General features: G+C 38.9%; 2 protein-coding genes across 4 annotated transcripts; one reads left to right on the forward strand and one right to left on the reverse strand.

Moving 5' to 3' along the window:
* Positions 1-4,512: 4,512 nt before the first annotated feature.
* Positions 4,513-7,817, forward strand: LOC141907609 (uncharacterized). Of its 3 annotated transcripts, none has more exons than XM_074797305.1 (2): positions 4,513-4,631; positions 5,663-7,817. In XM_074797305.1, the coding sequence occupies exon 2, from the start codon at positions 5,677-5,679 to the stop codon at positions 6,235-6,237; it is 561 nt and encodes a 186-aa protein (XP_074653406.1). In that variant the 5' UTR covers positions 4,513-4,631; positions 5,663-5,676; the 3' UTR covers positions 6,238-7,817. The 3 variants fall into 3 exon arrangements, with proteins under 3 accessions (XP_074653406.1, XP_074653405.1, XP_074653407.1); XM_074797304.1 differs by lacking the exon at positions 4,513-4,631 and adding an exon at positions 4,643-4,846; XM_074797306.1 differs by lacking the exon at positions 4,513-4,631 and adding an exon at positions 4,927-5,242.
* Positions 7,818-11,937: 4,120 nt separating this feature from the next.
* LOC141907266 (uncharacterized) lies at positions 11,938-21,464 on the reverse strand. The gene is made up of 13 exons (XM_074796865.1): positions 21,383-21,464; positions 20,593-20,703; positions 20,284-20,391; positions 20,060-20,209; positions 19,850-19,981; positions 18,202-18,333; positions 15,252-17,879; positions 14,937-15,074; positions 14,747-14,783; positions 14,560-14,600; positions 14,365-14,449; positions 14,121-14,215; positions 11,938-12,687 (listed from the first exon to the last, which is right to left on the reverse strand). The coding sequence occupies exons 1-13, from the start codon at positions 21,462-21,464 to the stop codon at positions 12,629-12,631; spliced, it is 3,798 nt and encodes a 1,265-aa protein (XP_074652966.1). The 3' UTR covers positions 11,938-12,628.
* Positions 21,465-23,755: the final 2,291 nt, after the last annotated feature.

Genomic DNA, 23,755 nt, shown 5'->3' on the forward strand with positions numbered 1-23,755 from the left:
TCGAATTCGTAGTATTTTGTAACTCGTGCGCACGCACGTTGACGTGTTTAGCGTGAGTGATGGATGACATTTGCTGGTAAAAAATATGCTCGATTGCTGATGAAGATTGATAAACCTCATTGATCTGTTGATTAGTTAGAATATTGTGCAAAACATTGATCGAACGCCGTACGATCGATGACCGTGAGCGTACTTCCGGGCGAAATTAATTAGCGGCAGACTTGGGATTTCTGTTTGGCTGTATGGGAACTTCTTGATTTTTTCTCAAGAGCGTGATTTGGTTTGCAGACAATGTCAGCGCTGCTTGTTTGTTGAGTTACATGTTGTTCGAATGTATAGACTGAAGAACTGCTTATTGTGGAATGAGAAATTCGCGACGAATGTGAATGAATAAACGAATGAATTGCTGTTGAATGAATGGAGTGTGATATTACGGAATGTACTTGGTATCTCGTCAGCCCGTCATTGTTCGAGGTTCCGACAAACTTTATCATTACATAGCCCTAACATTGAAAACATATCTTTACGCTTACTAAAGTACAGGCGTCATTTATAGGGTTTTTTCACCGAAAACGTCATTTTAAATCCTTCGAATTCATTATGTTGGTGATTGATCAAATATGAATGACCAAATATACGACGTTAATCGAAAAATAGATATCTTATTTCACAAAGTAAGTTTGTTTTATAGTTGAATAGAATGAATGAATTATGTACGACGGATTTAAGCTGATTATACGTTGTTTGTGATGTTTGTTAATGATTAACGAATCTCTGATAGTCTGTTCGAATTGATTGGGTAGATGTTGACAGGTGGTGACAACGAGAGTGAGTGAGTGCTTGATTTATGATGTTAGCAGTACGCCTGTCTGTTTGGGTCTGTACATTTGAAACTTTCAGACCAGTATGTCGGACTTCCGTGTGCCTTTATGTCATCTAAGGTTAATTAACGTATGGTGTTTGCCTACCCATCCTAATTCGATTTTTAAAAAAAACTAAATTTCCGGTGATATCATCAGAAACCCAGCAGATTAATTAAATTTGCTGATGCAAATAAACTGCTAAACTACTGGAAGTGCTTCTTTAAGATACGGTTTAGCTCTTCTGAAACGACGCCCTGGAAAATGGTGCTTAATGTTGTGTAAGTGTGTATCATTATCGTAATCATATTTTCTCAAGCGGCTTCGATTTTTCAAGTCGATTCTTTGAGATGCGCCTCCCTTGGATCGAATTTTGCAACTGGCTCCAGAAAACACGAAAACCCTTGGAAATAACTTATAATGCAGTAGGATTTTATGCAGTTAATCCTTTCATTCAAACCCACCGTGAAACAAAGAATTCGTTTCATGACTATATGGCTTCCATGCATTTAAGTAAGTTTTTCAAACTTTATGTTTGTTTAAAATGAATCCATTGAGTATGTATCTGTGCGTGTGTGTGCGTGTGCGAGTGAGTGGAAATATGATTCAGTAATAAGTTTCAGGTGTTTGACCATGTTAAAATTGACTTGATGCCTGCAAAATGTTTGATTGCTTTAAGAATGAATGTATAAAGATGCTGTGGTGAGTGGTGTGTGGAGCTAAGCGTCTATATACAACGAAATTATATGAAGATTCTGTATGAAAGAATTTCTTTTTTGTGCGAATGGAACTGGACCTTTGACTGTAGGTCACCCGAATGATTGATGGATGGATTTACGCGTGATTTCAAAGTAGCCAGAGTTATTCATGTCTGACCAGATCTGACCAGTTAAAAAGTTGCATTTCCTGCGTAGTCAACCGGTGTTTTGGAACTTACCAACGTGGACGCTGGTCCGTCATTTCTAGACAAACTTATTTCGTAACCCATTTTAATGTTTTGACGGTCAAACCAGCAGAAATGATTCTGTTCAGATTGAAAAAGAAAATCAACGAAAAATAATTCAATTCGGTTTTACATTTCATCGATAAATGTCGCTTAGTTCTCAAGGATTGAAAAGCTTTCCTTATCTCGTCAACGAGTGTCCTACACTGACTGCCGACCGACCGAATCAGAAAATTTCGCATTGTAAATTTGATGTGTCAAGGGCTCTTAAAGTCTTCACGTTTCCGCTATTTCTACGGCGAATGCTGATATCGACCTCCATTTGTGAAGTTGTCTTCCCGGTTTTGTTAACGTTGTTCACACTCGACGAGATGTAAAAACTTCCCCCGCGCGGTGATTTTTGATAAGATGAAAATGACTCGAATCTAATTACATGCTTATATAGTTATTTAAATTGTCATTCATATTCGATGTTCATATATTAATGATATAATGATGATTATAATGGTGTTCATGAAAAAAGGCAATCTAGCTTATGTTGCCGAAAAACCGTGGCCTGCTCGCTAAAAGGCTGTTTGAATATTCCAACGGGAGATCGATGAGAATATTTCTACGGGTTTGTAAAACGTCGATTTGTTTTGCAGCTGAAGTTCAAACAGCCTTTGGGCAACAGGTCGGCGATGTATTTTACTATACGATGTTCGGTTATACGGGGGTCTATTCGAGAAGCCAGCGCTTATAACGGGTTCAAATAATATAATGAATATTAATTATTCATCCCGATACAGCCAGCTATCGAATATATAAATCAATGTGTCTATCAATTCTAAAAAATGCTGTTGTATTTGATTGCAGTTCAGGTGGTATACTCCTAAGTTCGCTAATATGTTATGTTTCTAAGTAATCTGACTGTATCACGGAATGCTACCGACAGAACGATATTGTTTTTATTTCGTTGTATATTCTGGCAATACTTGGGTAGCGTAACCGGTGTACATAGATTCGTTGGAGCACATTTTTGAATATTCGTGTTCGAAGTGTATAAAGCAAACAGCACGCGTTTTCAATAAGGCTTGACATTTTTTTCGCATATGTTACAGGCCATTTTTAACATAGGTAGGCAATGAGACCAACATGAGCGATTGTTCTTTGACCCTGAAAAAATTTGAATTAAATTTAAAGCGTTAATATTTTGCGATGTTAATATTTTTCGATTACGATCCGAACATTTCAATAAAATTCAACTTTCCTCCCAGGTTGAGATGATCGAAGACACTCAATTTCGACCAATGTTATATATATGCCTTCTTTGACTGATATGTTTCTCAGAATTCAGTCCCAAAACCTGTTTGCCAATTCATAAATTCAGGCACAAATCGTTAATTCTAGTCACAAAATCCATATTTCCCTTCATTGTTGTGTCGGTGGCACCCCCGTGTCCCTCCTCTCTCCTGAAGCTTCACCTGACTTGATTGTGAAATGAAAATTTACAAAAAAAAAACAACGTCGCTTTAATGTACAATTTATACTGCGATATTAATATATATAAATATATGTTATAAAAAGAATGTATGCATGCAATTTTCGAATAAAATGACGGCGGTGTGAAATCTATATGCATTATTCTGTTATTTCATTTTTGACAGCGATTGATTTACTTGTCGGATGCGGATATTTTTCCTTTCGAGTAGATTGGCAGCGTTTAATTTACTTGTCAAATCTAGAAAAAAAAATCCCCACGCGTAACGAAGTCGATTTTCTCTTTTTTTGTTTCAAATCTCGAGTGAATGTTGATGGGAATCGATTCTATTTATTAGTCAGAATTTGACAGCGCTGACGAATTGAGCCACAACGTGTCCAAGATAAAAGCCCGATTTTTACATAAATACGTGATGAACGGATTAAAGTGAGGAGTCAGTGCCGCTATAAAACATCCTCGCTTGCCAGGGATTATTCAACTTCTGTCGAGTTGAACGTGACGACCAGTGAGGTAAGGTAAGCCACACTCAGACGTATTAAAACACTCGGAATTAAAACCCAATCGAAACAAATCTAAAAGATTAGAAACGAAACGTATTCATCAAGAATAAAAATTAAAACGATTAAAGGACACGATATTTCGTTTCTAGAAGTCGAATAAAACGCTCGAATCCGCGTAAATTGTAGATGGATTAAGAAGTCCCACAGGAATCTGATACAATTTTTAAAACGCTTCGGCTGTTGACTAACAGCCATCGTCAGGTGGAATGATCAGAAAAATAAATGCCTGCTATTTCTGGTTCTGGTCATTCCACCTGATGATCGCTGATCTAAAACAGTCGAAACGTCATCTTAATAAATTCCATCGTATAAAATTTCATCGTGGGACATCTTAATTCAATTTCGTTTCTAATCTTTTATATTTGTACCGATTAACAGTTTTACAAAAATTCGACCACGCGAAATTACCACCGCAAGCATTCAAAAATGAATAAGATATCAATACGACTGCGGCCTTTAATACGCGACACTATCGATGTTAAATACCACGTTTAGAATTATCAAAATTGATCAATTAACAATTTATTTCTACAATGGGAGACCCTCTGACAGTCGTCTCGCTATATGTCACAACGAAAATTAATTAGTCTATATGCCGCTACGTGTCGCATAAACATGTCGCATATCATTTGACAATCCGCCGCCATTTTAACGCGTCATCATCGGGTGGCGCACGACTATCGAACGACAAAGGAACGCCGAGGAATTTATGTAGGCGCGACATACACAGGGGCCATTGTCGTGCATATTTGACCCATTTCGTAAACTCAAATAAAAGCCGAACGACGGTACGTAGGGTATACCAATACACGGTATCTCCATTATTTGTACACGGTTCATAAATGTGGTGATAAGGATTTTGTTATCTCTAGAACCCTTCGATTCGCGGACATGTTGTAAATTGCGTATATATACATATGTACTAATCGTATGCTCACGGTGTACGTAGTTATAAATACGGCAAGCCTGGTCAGGATTTTAAACCATTCGGGTAATCAAAAAGGTAGCTATAATCTACGCACTTTGTATTATGTATGTAAATTAATCCACGTTTGCATCCCGGGTCACACTCAACGGTTTCCAAGGGAGAAGATTGAAGAATGACTCACTTAAATGCCGCGTCAGTGATGGGACCAAACCCATTTCAAATAACTCCTTCATCACGGAATTATAATAGAACATACGTAAAGTTTAGGTATTAACTAAGGAGTTGGAATCTATATGAAAATTTATGTAACAGGGTTCTTATCAGGGAATATCAGGTAATTTTTGATATTTTTTCATGCAGGAAACTGATTTTTGTTGTTAGAAAATCTGGGGAATTTGAATTGGTTGGTGTCGTGTGTTCTTGCTCATGACGAGCACAAGAAACCTCTTTATGAGGAATAGCTGCAATTGAGTATGCCTTATGATATGATCAGCGGAATTGTTGTCAGGGGTCGATACAAGGGTCAGGGAAATATCGGAGAATTTTGCACCCCCTGAAGAATCCTGATTTTCGAAAAGCAATAGTATCTGAATATTTCCTGTCGGTGCACTAATGAGGTGACATGTATAGACTCAAGACACATTCTAACCTGTTTTTTTTTTTCATTCATTGAACTGAAGAATATTGGCAACAGACGTAGGTATTTCATGAATAATAGATCTCCGTAAGCCGCATAGTTCGTTAAACAATGAGTGTCATTAGAGAAAGAATTATACACGGTTGAAGAATGTTTTGACTTCCGTCGTCGTATATCGTTAAACTAACTAGGTACGAACTAATGTATGCAAAGGAGGGTTCAACTTTCACCGCTAAGTTTGCTCTATTTTTCAGGAAAGCAAGTCACCATGGGACGCAACGCGTTTATCATAATTTTTGGACTGCTGGAGGTTATGTTCGGAATGCTTTCAATCGTCGCCGGAGCCGTGGAAATTGTGGTCTACCAATTTAATTATTACGGAGCATTCGAGTTTTGGGCGGGTATTTGTGATATCGTTGTGGGTGCATTCTGCGTGTATGCCGCCTGCCGGGTCAAGAGAACGCCTGCTGGTATAGCGATGGGTCTGAGTATCGTTCTCGCCGTCCTCTCCATTGCAGCCGTCGTTTTGGGCTCGTTGTATTTCTATTTCCGAATGCGAAACGCGAAAGGTTATTGTGACTCGTTGGATTATTACCAAAACTATCAAACCGGGGTCAGCTCCCGTAGCCTGAAAAAATGCGAGGAGTTCTACGTGGCGTACGGTATGTTGGTTATGGCCATGTGCCTAGCGGTTATAGTATTCATCATGTGCATCGTACAAGCGGGCTTCTTGTACGCCTGGAGGAAAGCAATGAACCGTGAAAGGCAATCGAACAATCAACGTCCGCACAAATTCGGCATCAGTAGCATTCAAGATACGAAAGCCTAAACGCCACGTCTGACTTTGTACCATTCCTGTCGAGTTAAGTTTCTATTAGCATATATGTACTTTCGTACGTGTGGATACTGCAAAGTATAACACCTGAAATTAAGACCGCAGATTCATAAAGAATCTATTGACTAAAAAGATGACGTTTGTGTTTTATATGCCTGGCTGTATTAAGTATGTATTTTATTTTACTAGTATAATTAAGTCTTAAATGTTATTTTATACTTTAAATGTATATATACGTATTAATTTTTTAAAATTGCAGCAGGAAAAAAGCTATGGAATACTTCAACATTGTACATTCCGCAAACAACCTTATAAGATAGTATATATAATTTTCCACAAAGTTTTCAAAGTTCGTGTATTTTACTCTGACTATGTACTCACGTATTATGGTGTATAATCTATGTTTTTCCATTGTTGGACTGGACGTTACTTGAAACGGCCATGTATAGATTATTTGGATTTCCATGTTCTAGATTTACTCTTAGTTTCCGTGTAATGAAATGAAGAAAAAAATCCACTTTGAAACTCCATACAACAGATCGAGTTAGCCGTATATACGAAATGAAAATATTTTTCCTACAAAATCCAGTTCTGAATTTAAGTCCGTCTCGAAATCTGAACCGTCCCTCTCAGTCTCTTGGAGTAGATTGATGATGATAATAATCATAATAATAAGATAGACTTAATTGCCGTCCTGCTGGTCTGAGGTGAATGAGTTCACTCGCGTTCGTTTCCATCCTCCATTTAATTCCATCCTTTGTATCTCGGCCCCGAGTATAAATATTCGTCCGTTTTAGATTTATATTTATTCATTCTACAGCAACTTTTAAACATATTACTCTCATGTTCATTTATACTTCGCGAAAAGCGAAACTATTAAAAAGGGTTCGTCTTTCTTGAAAACTCCTCGAAATTCTAGAAATACTTACAAGGACCTCAGATCTCCGCTAAATTTGAGAAATTCACCGGCTTCAAACTCATACATTTTTAGACGGTCCAAAAGAGTGTATCGAGGCACCCCGCAGTAGTGTAAACCCTGTGAAATTTGTTCAGTCAGAATTAATGGAACCTCGTTCTATGTCGGTTATAACCACCGTCTTTATTCCGTTTATCTATGAAATTCGTTAGTTTATCCACTGATATGAATTAGCCATGGCTTCAGAATCCGTGGTGAAGCTTAAAAATATCAACAAACCTAATCTTTGTAAATATATTCATACATTCAACTATACGTATCGTGTAAAATGCACTTCTTAAAAGAAAATTATGAAATAAAATTGAAACTTTTCGGATGCATTTACCTCAGTGATGGCTTTGCATCCCCCTCCCCGTCGACAGACACGCATTTCGATTTGAATTGAAAATTTCGATGCGATAATTTTTTTCAGGTGAATTAGAGAAAACATTATAGATAATCTGTTAAACATAGTATGTACGTCCTTTTTGCAAAAACTTAACTTGCAAATGGATGATTACTTTGAAATTGTTAGTTTTAGTCCCGCGGCTTTTCCTAATTGCTTTCAATCTTTGTCTGTTTTCGGTTTAAAAACATAACAAGCCATCTTTATATATAATATGATATTCTTTATATGATATATATATATATATATATATATATATATATATATATATATATATATATATATATATATATATATATATATATATATATATATATATATATATATATATATATGTATATTGCTTATGTTGACGATGTAAAAAAATAATCAATTTCGCCGTTACATTATAACACCTATAATAACTTAATGGTGATTTTGAAAAAAGTAATATTATTTATCTATATTTATAAACTACGACGCATCAGGAACGTATGTAATAAAATAAAAGAATTATTTGTATGACAACTGATCGTTTTGTTTGTCTCTTTTTATAGAACTATTTTTTCATTCATCGGTCCGTCCAAGTCGATCAATGACTACCTTGGTGTGAACGAATACGTCGTGTGACCGTTTCACCTGTTGGTCTTTTTAATTCATCAGTATGATTAGATTAAACCACATCTCACTCTGAAATATCAGTCGTAGTCGAGTAACCCGCTTGGTACGGCTTAAGTTTAATAAACTTTTATGAAGTATCAATATTCAAATCATTAGGGTAAACGGCTAACTGTGGCCGGTAGGGAAATTCGCTTACTATAAATCAAATATTGAAGCGACAGATGTGTAAATTCAATTCGACCTCCAAAACATATCAAGTTTAATTCGATTTTATATAAAATACATCGAAGGGAAAAATTGACCTGAAGTATTCATACCTACCAAATCCACTGCCAACGTCCAATGCCAGCCAATCTAAAGAGCACTCTTCGATACATGTTCTTCAATTCATAACATCAGTACCGAAGCTTCAAGGCCCATGGGCTTCTTGTTTATGGATTTTGTCTTACAGTCGTTTCTTAATAAGATCATTATTAGAATTACCAATCAGATTTAGAAATGTACGTCGTTGACTCTTTCTTTGCGCACACAACAAGCCGGACTACCAATAGCAAATTACATAAAAACATATAATGTCCGTGTTGAATAACCTTTAGTAGAATGATCGATGCCACTTCGAAGGTCGCCGCGTCTGCGATTGAGATAGTACATATTCATTTTGAATAGATCACACGAATATAATGATTTACAACAGATGTGACCAAGCCTGATACATATAATATGCATATACTGATTTAGAGAGATGCATATACCGAAAGATATTTCTTTTGACTCCATTATTGATTGGTAACAAGTTTAAACGGTTTAGAAATTGTGAACAGTCGCTGTTGTTTTTGGAGTAATAGAAAGAACAACACTTATGATAGTACTTAAAAACAAAAGGTAAGAATTATCGAGAACAGACTTGATTAATTAAATATTTGTTGCACAATTGCGGAAGATCTAGACGAATGAATAAATCGAACTAAGAACATCGGATGACCGCAAAAAATACCGAACCGTTTTGTTGGCAGATTTACTTCTTTTGAAAATCGTTTGGTTGAGGTTTAGCAAGGAGGAATCTCTCGAAAAGACTACATGGCAAAAAGCTTTTTGATCGGAATTTTAAACAAATGCGCGACATTTTTTACACTTGTTATCTTTTGTCATAAGCCGTTTTTATCATATCTAAATCGTATTAGCGTTTGTCATTGGCCACATAGCATGGCCTCAATAACGTCAGTGGATTCTTAGACTCTAAAACATTGATTTCCATATGCTGCTCCACGGCACTGGGGTGTGCCTCCATATGGCTCTCAAAAGAAGTTTGCAGATTTTATCATCAAAATGTTTTCGAAGGACTACAGCAATTGTGATCAAAACAACCGGTCTAAACTGGTAAGAAATATTTGAATGTTTCACGGTTTAAAAGATCGCTTGTTGTACCACAAAAAAGACATCTTAGTTCGTAACATGGATGCATAAACTAGTCTAGCCTGAAAAAGTGATACCTTGTTTCTCATTTTGCTGAGCTTAAAGGTTGACCCGGCCGGCCGCTTATATACCTACATTAATTTCTTTTAAAGTCATGATAAAGTAAATATTATAGACGCGGCAATTAACAAAATGACCCGACCGATTAGGAGAAACAAGGTGTCACTTGTCTTTTTAGCCTTATACCACCATGATCCAGACCAGCGTGGAACTCGATGTAATTGTCAAACGTCTGCCTGGATCTGTTTTCACTAAGGTATAATGTGCATACACCATACGAAACTTTCGCTGCACAAAACGGGGCGTATCCCCATACCTCGTTAACAAACACAATTTGCGTGTTATATTGCTACTCGTTTGTTTTTGCCATTCGTCGGTAACGTAATCTAATTACATTTTTGGGTGGGAAATATATTGCATTCGTGTGTTGCCAGTGTTGTTTGCCCATCCATTGATATATTATCAACTTGACAAACACAGAATATGCAAAATGTATATGATCAGTGTTGTATGCTGAGCCCTGCACCTAGCATTAACATTCTATCGCCTTCACATTATCCTGTTCAAAATAGAAAACCTTGCCATATCGACTAAACTGGGTAAGTACGCTTTTCTACCAAATTCGTTTTCTCGAAGTACGAAGCACTTTCGCATCTCTATTTATCTTTGTTTCATTGACAATCTTGAGACTTGGTTGTATTGATAAGAAAAACTTAAACTGTAAAACGTTTCGTTTACGATGAAAAGACGATAATTTCTCAATTATTTCTAGTTGTAGTAAGTCAAATCGAGGTATATTACATATACCTTACTCCAAATGACAGATAATTTAGCAGTTTTTCAGTATTAGCTCTTCAAAGTACACTGTGGTCATCCGAACATGTCGGAACGGCACAATATTCCCATCTCATCTCGCGGTCCATTGTGTAACACCATGGCTCTGCTGAGTCGTCAGGATTTCGGCAATAGTTCACCGATTCGGAGCTGATGTCTTCGAATTCACTGATATCTTGTACAAGCCGGCGGTATGGTTTGTGAGGCGCGGTACTGTCCCACCGTTGACAATTGATTCCCGAACGTGTCTGATGATGAAGCCACGATATTCTTTGCCTTTCGTGGTCCATTTGCAATGTTTCGCTGAAAATGGTCCAGATAGGGTTTGATGAAAAATTTAAAGATTCGAACATGTTGTTGGTGGTATGGGCATCGATCACTTCGTTATCGAACGCCTGCGAAAGGAGACGGAAATTATCTTATGCCTATAGGTTAATATATTTGTACATAATGCCTGGCATTATAACTTAATGCATCGAATTTTAATACCTCTCAGTTTTCTGCAGCATTTGAACATATCAAGACGTGATATTTGTTAAATTAGATATTGTATTCACAGCTGCTGTCAACTCGATTTAGGCATTTCGGAATGCTAAAATGAATTTCCAGCATCTATGACTAAATAAAAACTAATATCCACCCAAAATCGAGTATTCATTCATTAGGTTTTTGGTATTGTGAGACCCAGCCCCGAAGCCTGGGTATAAACTGGTTTTATTACATTCAATTATATCTAAAGCTGCTCGAAACACGACAATCATATTCATCATACCTTGCTGTAAGTATCTGATGTGGTTCAGGATGAGTAGATATTCCTCGTTAGGGAAATCGTCGTAATGCCGCAGTACGACGGAACCGGTCTTTACAATCGAACACTTTCGGCTAACAACGTCGTATCTAAACGCCAGGCATACACCTATGTATCTTCTATACGCACAACCCCTGCCGCATTGTATCGCCGAATTCATTCCATTCAATATCTCGATTTCAACGTCTTTTTTCAATTCCACATTTCGTGCGACGAACGTAGTTTCCCTAGAAAAACTAACTACAGCTAAATAGGCAAATATCGCCAAACAGGTTGAGGTAACCATCGCACCGCTTGTGTAGCCTATGCCGCATCGATTACATTCCACTTTTGACTAGATTCGAAGATTTCGTGCGTTGAATATTTCAGTTCGTCGATTGTATTCGATAATATGAAATCATCTGTAATTATTTCGGACCAGCCGATCATTACAGTTGACTAATAGTTGAAAGTCGTGTTTGTGATGCGGGGATAGATGTATCAGCGAAATTAATTCATGCTATTTGCGTTGGAATATCGAACAAGCCTAGTGAATTCTGATGTAGCCAGGTAGACAAAAACAAATAAACGATTCATTAATTTTTTCGTAAACAACTTATAATATGTATATTTTCGGTTTCGTTCGTTTTCCACAATCATTTAAATATACAAAATCGAGTGATGTTGAGCAATAACAAATTTGTTATAATTACGAACCCCTTTTTACAGTGAATAATTTACTCGGTTATATTTATGCGTTATTTAAAAATCTAAAACTTAAAAAACCAATTAATACGTATAACCATTCGATAACATTTTGATGTTTCAAATGTAAATTTCCAACGAATCTATAAAAATACATTTTGATCATTTCACAAACTCTACTCTCCTCAATTTGCGCTGGCGATGCCACAAAAATATTTCCATCCAACGTTTGCTCCCGACCTTATTGAAACTTAGTCATACGACCAGCCCTATTATATGGGCACATTTCAAGTGTGTTCATCGGTTTCTATGATACCACTAGCCTAGCCCATCGTGCGAGTATATATAAGCAGACCCGATAAATTAATATTTACATAAAGCACATAACAAATAATAATGACATAGACTATGTATAGCGTAAAAGCCACATCGTTATGTTTGAACAGACGGCATATTTAAATATTCCAGAATATAAAGTTATCAATCTCTTAAAGTCTTTTAGTATCGGCAACAAGTATGTAACGGTAATGGTGGTGCGAGTGTTTTTTAAGAAACGTCCGGTAAATTAGCGACAATTCCTATGCCGTATTTATAACGTCCGATCGTAAAACTACGATATTTATCGTCATTCATCGAAATCGGGTTTTCCGAAGAATTCGTCCTCATTCTTGACCACCAGTCCATCTAGAAATAAAACGAATGTGAATTACATCCTCAGACAGAAATAAGATAGAAGTAGTTAACATCCTTCTAATGATGCGAATGATAAGAAATCCGTTAGAAGATTTGAAAGAGATTTACAGAGCTTTACAACATCTATGTATCTATATTTCTGACGATTTTTTCCAGCTCTCTTTACTCAACCTGAGCAGCGTCTAATCGGCCATTACGACGGTTTAGTTCATTAGTTCCTTAATCATTGAATGTGCAAATACAGAAAACGTTGCAAAGGTCACTGCAAAATCGGTGAAATTTGCTTGCAATAACCTCTTATGTTTTCTTTTCAAACATCGGTTTCAAAAGATGGTGTACATAACACGCATGTGGGTGCAAATAGAATACCACCCAGAGAAATAGCAGCAAAATCAGTCAATTCATCTCTACAGGTCACCCGGGTAGAGTGAATGGATAAGCTGAAAGATAATTCCATCGATAAGACAATAACCTTTGCAACGCGTCTGGTAAACGAGACAACCAAGTGGATTAATTGATCCTATCCCGAGTTCCGCAGTGGCCTGTAGAGAAGAAACCAACCTGTGAAGGTTGCACGGGTTTTGTTTTGGCATGGCATCGTCATAGGTTGCCCTCATGTGACAGAAAATCACTGTGTATGACCGGGACGTCCTGCTTGCAATCATGTTTTTTACATATATATTTTAATACGGTGAATTATCTGTGGTGATTGTGTTACAGTATATGATATCATGATGATACATATAATGCTTTGTGATAATGAATATGATAACTAGGACATACTAACTTCCACGACCAAACTGAAATAGTATAATCGAAATCTATGAAGCATACATCAACTATATCGTCACAATGGTGAGTATGAAGGGTGAGTTTTCTACACGTATATGCTATTGCTAAAACAGTTAACAAGCCAAATAATATGAACATCTATGATCGTTTCGAAACCGTAGATTGTAATACTGTGAGTATATTGACTTCATCAACGATCTTTCCATCTATAGATATTTGGCATCTTGCTGGGTAGCTTCCTGCCCACCTTTCGTACCACAGTATTTAGTAACAAATCGGAATAATGATAAGCTATATGTACTAAACGACTCCTCTATATGAAATTGATACATAACGTCTACTCGCTTACCGATTTATTTATCAGCTGCAAATATAATTCGGGGGTTTAACTTTGAGGTTAGTCAAGCAACTGTGCGCGGCAGACAAATTACGTATTTGAAGGGCTCGGACAATTTGATATCAAGGAGTGTATTTCGATCTCGTAATCAAACGAAAAGTAAAATAAATTGAATAACCACAAACGTTAAGTAATAAAAACTAAGCAAATCGAATAACCGAAAATGATTAAGAGGCAACGATGATGAAAGATTTAGCAAAATCTTGATAGATCTTCAGAGGTTTCAACGCCATACCTGCATCGACAGATTGGTTATCTGTTTCATCTATATTCTTAGCGTCCATTTTGCTCTTGTCGTTGTAACTCTCAGCTGGATCGACGGCGTTTTTCCTATTCAGAAAACGAGAAATAAATGAATAACCAACCTAGAAATATTATTCGATATATGTTGGGATTGGTATTAGAATCAATGCTGACATTAAACTTACTTATGCTTTACTAACGGTTTCTTGATACATTTTACAATTAGGAGGACTTACTTTAATTTAGCATTTTTCCAATAGAACTCAAAGAATATGGCGCCCGCTACCAAACAACACACGAGTATGATAGACGCACCAATAACTGCAAAGAAGCGAATTTAAGTTTCGTTGATTATTTTAACAGTAATTGATATTTTCATTGATATATTGACATAGAGATGATGTTTTAAAGAAATCGAAAATTGTACGTACCTCCCCACCAAACAGCCGATATACATCCGGCCAGTTCACAACTAAATCAACAGAGGAAAAACTGATAAAATAATTGTACGAAAAATCTAATAAAGATAAATTAACATTGATAATTTATCAGGCCATTGAATAGAAATGCATGTAGTGACGTGTACGGTACGAAGTATAAATCGGATATTTAACTTACGAGTCATCCGTCGATGCTCCTTGACTTGGCATCAGATCTGAAATCAGAAAGGAATTGTAATTTTGATGCTGAACGTAGTGAATCTATACTGTCAAATCAGAAAAGCTCATAAATGAAAGTATCTATCTGTCCGAGAAATCTACGAATCTAGAAAGTCTTTTTTCGAAAGTTCCCTCCATCAAAAACTTACTTTCTTGACAAACAGTTCCATTCTGAATGTCGTAAAAGTTGTCCAGACATGCGCACAGTCCGTTCTTGCACGTACTGGCGATCACAGCAGCCGAACACTGGACACTAGTCGAACATGTTACATTGTCACCGATAAAACCTATGATAGGAAAAAGAAATATTCGGTTTATATCGTTCACCGTCTTCATTTCGTTCCATCCGACGGTTTGTTGCTTAGTACGTATTAAAACACGATGTTAGTGCTTGTTAGTAAGACAGATAAGTAAGAAGTATAAAGCGAAATGTGATGAAGATGTATACATTGTGAAATACTTACGTTTTTTACATTCAGTGCCGTTGTCTATTTCACTATGCCCCGGTATACAAGCGCACGTGTTTTTATAACTGACGACGTGACTGGTGACGTTAGTTTCCGTTCCGTTCACGGTCGTGTTTGTAGTAACGGTGACGTTGCTGTCGATTGTTGCGTTGTTGCAAAAAGTTTTCGGCACGGCAGCCGTGCAATCGTCATGACTCGAACAATCGGAGGATACCGTACGTTTCGTGCACGTCGTGTTGTCCGCGTTTTCGTAGTAACCGCTCAAACAGCGACATCTTCCGGATTGACACGAACTATCGGTGACGGCGGAACTACATTCGTCGTTCATCGAGCACGTGTCGTGTATTGTATTTTTGATGCAGTCATCCATCGCGTCTGACGGATGATAACCGACCAGACAAGCGCAGGTTTGGTTCAGACATCGACTGTTATTTACGGCTAAGCTGCAGTCGGAGTCCGCTAGGCAAGTGTTGTCTCCTATTTTACGTTTGTCGCAGCTCGTCAAATCAACAGAGTGTTGGTATCCGCCCAAACAGGCGCACTTGGAGCTGTGACATTTACTGTTCACTACTGCCGCGTTACAGTCGGCACTCGTCGAACAGGAGTCTTCAATCTTTCGTTTTTCGCAATGACTTGTATTCACGGGTTTGTAACCCATATCGCAAGTGCATCTTCCGCTGTGACAATTCACGTTGGTCATCGTAATGCAGTCTGTGTGAAGGCTACAAACATCCGATATTTGTCTCTCTGTGCACACAGTGTTACTTACAGTGGCGTAAAACCCGTTGTTGCATACACATGTACCCGATGTACAGTTACTGGACATAACGGCGTCGGAGCAATCCGGATGCGAGCTACATGTCGCGTCTCCTATCTTTCTTCGGATGCACTGCGTATTGGCATTCTCGGCATTATACCCGCTCAGACAAGCGCACGTACCAACATTGCAAAAACTGTTGGTGACTGCGTGTGAGCAGTCCGTGTGAACCACGCACGTGGCATCCCCTATTTTTCGTCTCCGGCATTGGCTATTCCCCGATTCGGCGTTGTAACCACTGTTGCAAAGACAGACGCCGTTTGAGCAGTTGCTGTTGGGGACAGCGTGCGAACAATCGGTATCTATTGAACAGGTTGCGTCCGTGATTTTTCTAAGCGTGCAAGTGTCGTTTTCTGAGTTAGCGTGAAATCCGCTGTTGCAATAACAGGTGCCAGTCGTACAATTGCTGTTTGTAACAGCAGCTGAACAGTCGACATCGATAGAACATGTAGCATCAAAAACTCGCCTCAAAACGCATCGAGTGTCGCCATCCTGAGATACGTAACCGGTGTTGCATGAACAAGTGTTACTGGTGCACGAACTCTGATTGACCGCGTGTTCGCAATCCGTGTTAACGGAACACTGATCACCGATCACTCTCAATGTGCAAGTGGTTAGATTCGAGCCGGGTGTGAAACCGCTGTTGCACAAGCACGTCCCGTTGGTGCAGTTACTGTTAGTTACGGCATCGTCACAGTCGGCATCGACGGTACAAGTCTGGTCGTTGATCTTTCGACGTTCGCAAACAGTATTTGCGCTAATTGCGTTGAAGCCGCTATCGCAGACGCACGTACCATTTGAACAGTGACTGTCGGTTACTGCATCGCTACAATCCGAGTCGAGGTTACACGTCGCATCGCCGATTTTTCGTTTCAAACAGACGGCATTCGATCCATCGTCGAGAAAGCCGCTATTGCAGACACACAGACCGTCCGTGCAGTTACTGTCAGCGACCGCGTGGGCGCAGTCGGTGTGTAATGAACATACGTCCCCGATCATCCTCTTCGTGCAGGTTCGACTCGTCGTGTCGTTCATATCGGCGTAGTAGCCGCTATTACAAACACAAGTATTAGCGGTACAGTTCGTCGAGTTGACGGCACTGTAACAGTCTATGTCCACGTTACAGTCGTCACCGATACGACGAAGGGTGCAGTTGTCTTTAGCGGAATTTGAGATGAAGCCATGCACACAAGTGCACTGATCAGTCGCTGGACAATAGCTGTCCACGACGGCATCTTTGCAATCCGTGTCCAAAGAACAGTGGTCGTCTATCTGCCTTAATCTACACGCAGTTCCATTAGACGTGGATATGTATCCCGTATTACATAAGCACGTGTTATCCGTACAGTTACTGTTTTGTATCGTCGGGGTACAGTCCCCATCAACGTTACAAACGTCGTTAACTTCGCGGGCTACGCATGTCGTGTTACCGGCAGTAACGTAATATCCCGGGTTACAGGCGCATTGGTTATTGTTACAATTGCTGTTGGTAACGGCGTTTATACAGTCCGCGTTCGATGAGCAAGTTTCGTATATTTTTCGGCGTACGCATGTGCCGTTTTCTTCGCGAAAACCCGATCCGCAAAGACAAATACCCCCCGCCGTGCATACGCTGTTCGCCACCGCGTCGCTGCAGTCGGTGTCCACGCTGCAGTGCGTGACGTCATTCAGCGTACGCAATGTGCACGTAGCGTTTACGTTGGTCGAGTAGTAACCGGAGTCGCAGGTACAAACATTGTTGCCGCAGTTACTATGTTGGACGGCGTGGGAACAGTCGGTATCCACCGCGCACGAATCGTAAATCCGTCCTGAAAAACGACCAGAGATATTCCATTTATAGATCAAAGAATTTGGTATCTCTCAGATGGTGTATCAATTTCACACGAACTTAAAACTGATGACGTTAGTGCTTCTCGGATATCTAAACATGGAACAAATAAAATACAACGATAATGTGTTTGATAAAAAAGCAGTTTGTCGATTCTAGGAGACATTCAATCACTTGCACTCGGATGTTGGCATCTGCAATTCTTCATTCCATTCAGGTCACTCCGCAAAAAAATGGAAAAGTGCAAAAAATTAATGAAATTTCTAACTACACATCCTACGCACTACACATCATTTACTTACGCAATACACATTGGGTATTGGCGTTTTCGGGCCGGTAACCCGAGTTACAGTGGCAGCTATTGTCGGTACAGTTGCTTAGGGCAACGGCGTCCGAACAATCTGTGTCTACGAAACAAGCGTCCGATATCTTCCCTGAAAATCAATCATATTAATATAGATCAATGAATCGATAAGAGATCAAACGCCCACATGTCCATGCCGGGATTCTGTTTTCGACAGCATTTTAGGCTAAACAAATAATTTCTATGGTAAAATTGATTAAAATGATTTGAAAAGAAATATTTTACAAGGTACATAGGCGCCGGCCGGGTCAACTTATTAGTAGAAATGAGACTTGAGGTATCAATTTAGCCAAACCATACGACAGCTTCCTAAGGTCTTCTATCATCAAAAACCCTTAAGCCTAGCGCACATCGACACTGCGATTGGAGACAACTAGTTCCTACCGAACGATTACCCCGCGCACATCGAAATCTAGTTACAACCGGTCAGTTGCAGCAACTCCATGGCGCGTGTCGATCGTCGAGATCCAGAGCGCGCACATCGACGGATATGACTGCGATTGAGTACAACCAGTTGCTCAAAAGTAGAACATGGGCAACTGGCTGGAACTGGAGATAGATCGACGCTTACCAATCGTAAGCTCGCTCACATCGACACATTCAAGCAACTGATCGCATCCAGCCAGTTTCTCTCATGCGCCGAAAACTGCCTTGCAACTAGTTGTCTCCAATCGCAGTGTCGATGTGCGCTAGGCTTTAAAATTAAATCTATTATCAAAAGTCATAGGAACACACTTAAGCAATGATTTATGACGAGTTGGAAAAGCAAAGTTGGGAAAACATCTGAAACAACTGAAACGGAAAATAACTCTAAATTTATTGAGGTATCAACAAAATATATAAAATGTTGAACTGAAATAAGATGATGAAAGATGAAATAAGAGACGTTTGAAATGTAATTGATTTGTTAAGGTTAATCACACACGGATAAGGGATGCGTAAAGATTCAAAGGTGTGAAAAATAAAACAAATATATGACACTAGAGAGTGAATAGCAATTATTAGCAACGTATTTCCGAATTTTAAAAATCGATTAGTTGTCTTCGATTATGTATGATCTTGAAGATTTGCAATTTATGATAATGAGTCGAAAATCTTCTTGAATATATGCTTTAATGGGTTGGCTGCTGTGTTCGATCGTGCACCGGGAAAGATAACCCCGGTTAAGGGTAAGATCCATTACATATATTATTCATCCCTGCGTCCCCATCTGACACAAAGGGTCTATTGAATAGTTTGTATATGCTAGTCCATGGGTTATTAATTGAATTGTTTTATAGATTGTAACCTGTTCTATTCGATTCGTACATATATTCTTATTAATAGAGCTTAGCATTATTTCCATAACTATACACAGGTACATGTATATAAATCCAATTCAGGCGAAGTTTGTGATTCTTCGTGGGAACCGACTGGCAATTATAGGCCGTCTACGACGAGCTGCGTAGCCATATCTATCAATCAGGAATGGGTTTATGCAATGTAGAACGGTTTTAATAATTCGATAGTCCGGAGGTCAACTACGTATTGATGTCGGACGGTTACGTTAAGGAACAAAATTAATAATGTTACGAATACAAACTTACGTTTTATACAAGTCGTATTGTCTTGACTGCCATAATACCCAGTGTTGCATGCGCATTGGTTATTCGTGCAATTCGAATTAGAGAAACCATTGAAACAATCCGGATCCACTGAACACGCATCTCCGACTTTTCCTAGAAACAAAAACACGATCAATTACACATAGACAATGCGGGTTATATAGGAAGTCGGAACTGAGGACGAAACCTTACTTCTGTGGCAAATCGTTCCCAACAGATTCCTGTAAAAACCGGAATCACAGACACAAAAAGAGCTAACGCAACTCGAATGAGGAACGTACTGGCTGCACTGGCAACAACCACCCGGTTTCAAAGAAGCGCAACTGTGCCCGACTAATTTTTCTGAAAGATAAAATGAATTAAAGTGTTTCATTTGGTTGCTGCTTCAATAGTAAAAGCCTACGAAAACTACGTACGTTCGTCAGTGCCATCGGCGCAATCATCGTCGCCATCGAGTACCCATGATTGCAGTTTACACAAACCGTTCCAACAGGAGAACGCTGGATATTTACAGGGATTGTCCACTAAAAAAGCGAAAGAAAAAAAACAAATTTAAGAGTAGAAAACTACGATTAACTTCAGGTTATCAATAACGTCCTGAACTAATTGTCAACAACCAATACATGACAGAGTAGGGTACTTAAGAATTTTCGGATGAAATCGTAATAAGGTATCTTTTTGATAGGACCCTCCAATTCTAGAAAATTATAACTTCCATTGTCTACCTTCGTCACTATTATCTGTGCAGTCGTTGACGGAATTTTTCTGAGCGGATAAAGGAATGCAGGTTCCATCGTTGCACGTAAATTCCGTCGTACCATTACAAGTTGTAGTCACTGAAGAAAAAAATGCATGAGTTTGTTCTCTCAAATATTGCATTTCGTGGTTATTCGTCATTTCTACTTCGCTTTTTGCCCGCACGCGTCGTGGTACATATGATATAACATATGGTAAAAGGAAAGGAAAAAAATGGTAATTCTTTGTTGTAAATTTTGAGTTTTTTCTTTCTTCGTTAATGGAATAATTGAATATGAATATATTCTTATAGAACTGGCTGTGGTTTTTCGCATATATGCATCACAGTGGAGGAAACGTCTGACGTGCACTAAACAATTTCTAAATAACGCGTTATAAACAATCATATTATATATGGAAGTACGCGTAGTAATTGCGTCACGAAACGTCAGAAACATCCCGGGTTTATTGCATTGTGAATGACTCATTTTGTACATTAATACATCAATACCGTGTCGAAACGAAAACAAACACATATAAAATTCAATTATTTCTTAGAAACTAATCTTAATTATTTGGAAAACATCAGTATATAAATCAATTTACAGTACATTTGCCTAACTTCGAGAAAATGCACGAAATGCGTTTATTTATCTTGTACGAAATGTTAATATATCACGCTCGCTAGAAAACTCGAAAATCGCATATATATTTTCAATACCCCGTTTGAAAAGGAATCTAACTATAAGATTCTATTTCCGGTAAAAGTTTCGAACTTACCTCCTGTGATTAGAGATGACAGTGTCAGCATTATCAAAATAATCCACACTTCTGTCTGATCCATGTTTGATTTCGGACACATAGTTGCGATTTTCCTTTTTTCAAAAACTAATTTTCGTCCATAGATACCTGATTCCGAACTTGGCGAAAAGTTCTATGTAAATTCCGCGCAAATGCTTGCAAAAGTTTGGTAGTGTTTCCTTTAGTTTTATTTAGAAAGTAATTAACGAAATCGTAGTCCTTATTAATTGCTTATGTAAATCTATGAATATGGCGGTAAATAGGGATTGAAGCACCCGATAGGTATGGCGTGGAAGGCGCCATATATACCGACTGGACGCTGCTGAAGGGTGGACAGGTAGACGTGACCAACACCGGACAACACAAATTCGATTGTTTACCTCATCTTTCATCGACGGCGTAGACAATATATCGATGCTCTTTGTTTTCGTATCCTACGATACCGGAATAACAAATTTACTGCAAAATCGATTGTTCTCGTCATTCTCTCATCAAATGCGATACATTAAGCACAAACATAGATAACGATGATATTATAACATTATAAACGAGGTGTTTGTGAACTTTAAATACGGTATACCAAGTTCAATTGAAAATCAGGTGACACGTCCTTCTGAAGGATGCCTTTGATCTAGTAACTGTTGGCCAAGGTTCAACGGAGTAATTCTCACGCAAGTGATGTAGAACTCATTATTTTATAGTCTTAAAACCAAGCGACCTCGTTTGTTTGTCTGAACAAATCAAATGTAGTTCAGACAGTTCCATACTTTATTCATCGAAATATCGTATTCCGTCAAAATCACATTATATATCACCTTAGAGTTGCACCTTGTTTTGCGGGTCCTCCGCCAAGAAGATTTTGAATATTGAAACGTCTGAGATATGTTCTGGTGATAATGAGAGCTCATATTTCAGTGAATTTTCTGTCTGTAGATGATATAATGGCACTAAGGTTATCTTTGGTCTATGGGCAGTTCCAGATGTTCTAATACCACGAGGGGCGGATTAAGCCTAGGTTTCTGAGTACTGCTGAACTGTATCATAGCCCAATGGGGCTCCGAGATGCAATCTAGGCACATGTGGGGCATCAAATCTATCCTTTTCATATTCATCCACAAAATATGGCGTATTGACCTGTTAAATGAAATATACATTCATAAAAGAAATGATAAGTTTATTAGTGTTGCACAACTGTCACCGGCAAAACAATTTGATAACCCCCACCTACTAGCCCCAACGTGAAATAACGTTTACTGTGATGTTTAAGTACAGTAGGTTTTTCAATTATTGGTGCGACATACCCGGTATCGCAGTTGCAGGACCGGTGGCTACGCCCCTGCCTATATGTAACGATTTAAATGCGGGTAAATTGACGGGTTTTTTACCAGTTCTCCGCCTGTTCCTAAGACACGGTAGTTATGTTAGAAATCATTTGGACTTCTCAAACAATGAAGTTTAAAGGTATCGCTCAATGAGGGGGTATCTTCAAATTTCACATAACGATCAAACGAACCCAATCAAACAGCTGACGCAGCTTGATGAGCGCATATAATGCAGGACTCACCAGGACTGAATCCACAGATTGCGATCATTATCACAGGGAAGCATATTAGGACAGGCATCGGTTGGTATAAGTTATAATAACATACATACGCTCTGAAATTTTTTGAGGCGGAAATAATCATCGTTTACAGATACTGCTTGGCCGGCGGTACCGGGGCGGCAGGGGCGCCTTGTCCCGATCATCCTCCCTCTGCAGGGACTCGAACCTGATGGCATCGCTACACTCAGCCACGGCACGAACCCCTGCATCAGTAGACCGGGTGCGCAGGTACATGCGCAGCTTTCCGAACGAAAACTGGCGGCACCAATCAGATTGCTCGTTGTATAATCGTTGAGGCAAATTTCAACGAAGAACTATAAATGGAATAACCCCGGCTAAAATAAAACGGGATTTCTGATTGGCTTAAAATCACATCATCTGAGCGCACACGGTCGATTACGGCAGGGTTTCGTGCCGTGGCAATCTCGATGCCATCAGGTTCGAATCCCTGCCGGGGGAGGATGTGTCCCGATATGAGGGGATTTGTTATCGCATGCCAGGATGTCATCAAAACGCATATCCTGGTTTTAAACATTTCAGATGCTTTTTCAAAAAGAGGACCCCACGATCCCCGCAAGATCTCACTGCGATCTGGGCGCTCGCAAATACATCCTCACTGCAGTAGTTGCCGGGCCAATGTGTTTCTCCTTCCGACGGCCCTGCGTACAGACACAGATATAGGTCTACGTCCTTATCTAACCACTCTTATCTATTCTAACACGGACCTACTAAAGATAACGCATGATTGC

This window comes from Tubulanus polymorphus, chromosome 6 (genome assembly GCF_964204645.1).
Source record: "Tubulanus polymorphus chromosome 6, tnTubPoly1.2, whole genome shotgun sequence".
Lineage (NCBI taxonomy): Eukaryota > Metazoa > Nemertea > Palaeonemertea > Tubulaniformes > Tubulanidae > Tubulanus > Tubulanus polymorphus.

Coding starts and splice junctions, on each gene's coding strand:
- LOC141907609 (XM_074797304.1), top strand. CDS start 4,774: ATGCTCACGGTGTACGTAGTTATAAATACGGCAAGCCTGGTCAGGATT. Junction 4,847..5,662: donor CCATTCGGGTAATCAAAAAG/GTAGCTATAATC, acceptor TCTATTTTTCAG/GAAAGCAAGTCACCATGGGA.
- LOC141907266 (XM_074796865.1), bottom strand. CDS start 21,464: ATGTGTCCGAAATCAAACATGGATCAGACAGAAGTGTGGATTATTTTG. Junction 14,601..14,746: donor GGAGCATCGACGGATGACTC/GTAAGTTAAATA, acceptor CTGTTGATTTAG/TTGTGAACTGGCCGGATGTA. Junction 14,450..14,559: donor ATCGGCTGTTTGGTGGGGAG/GTACGTACAATT, acceptor GCTTCTTTGCAG/TTATTGGTGCGTCTATCATA.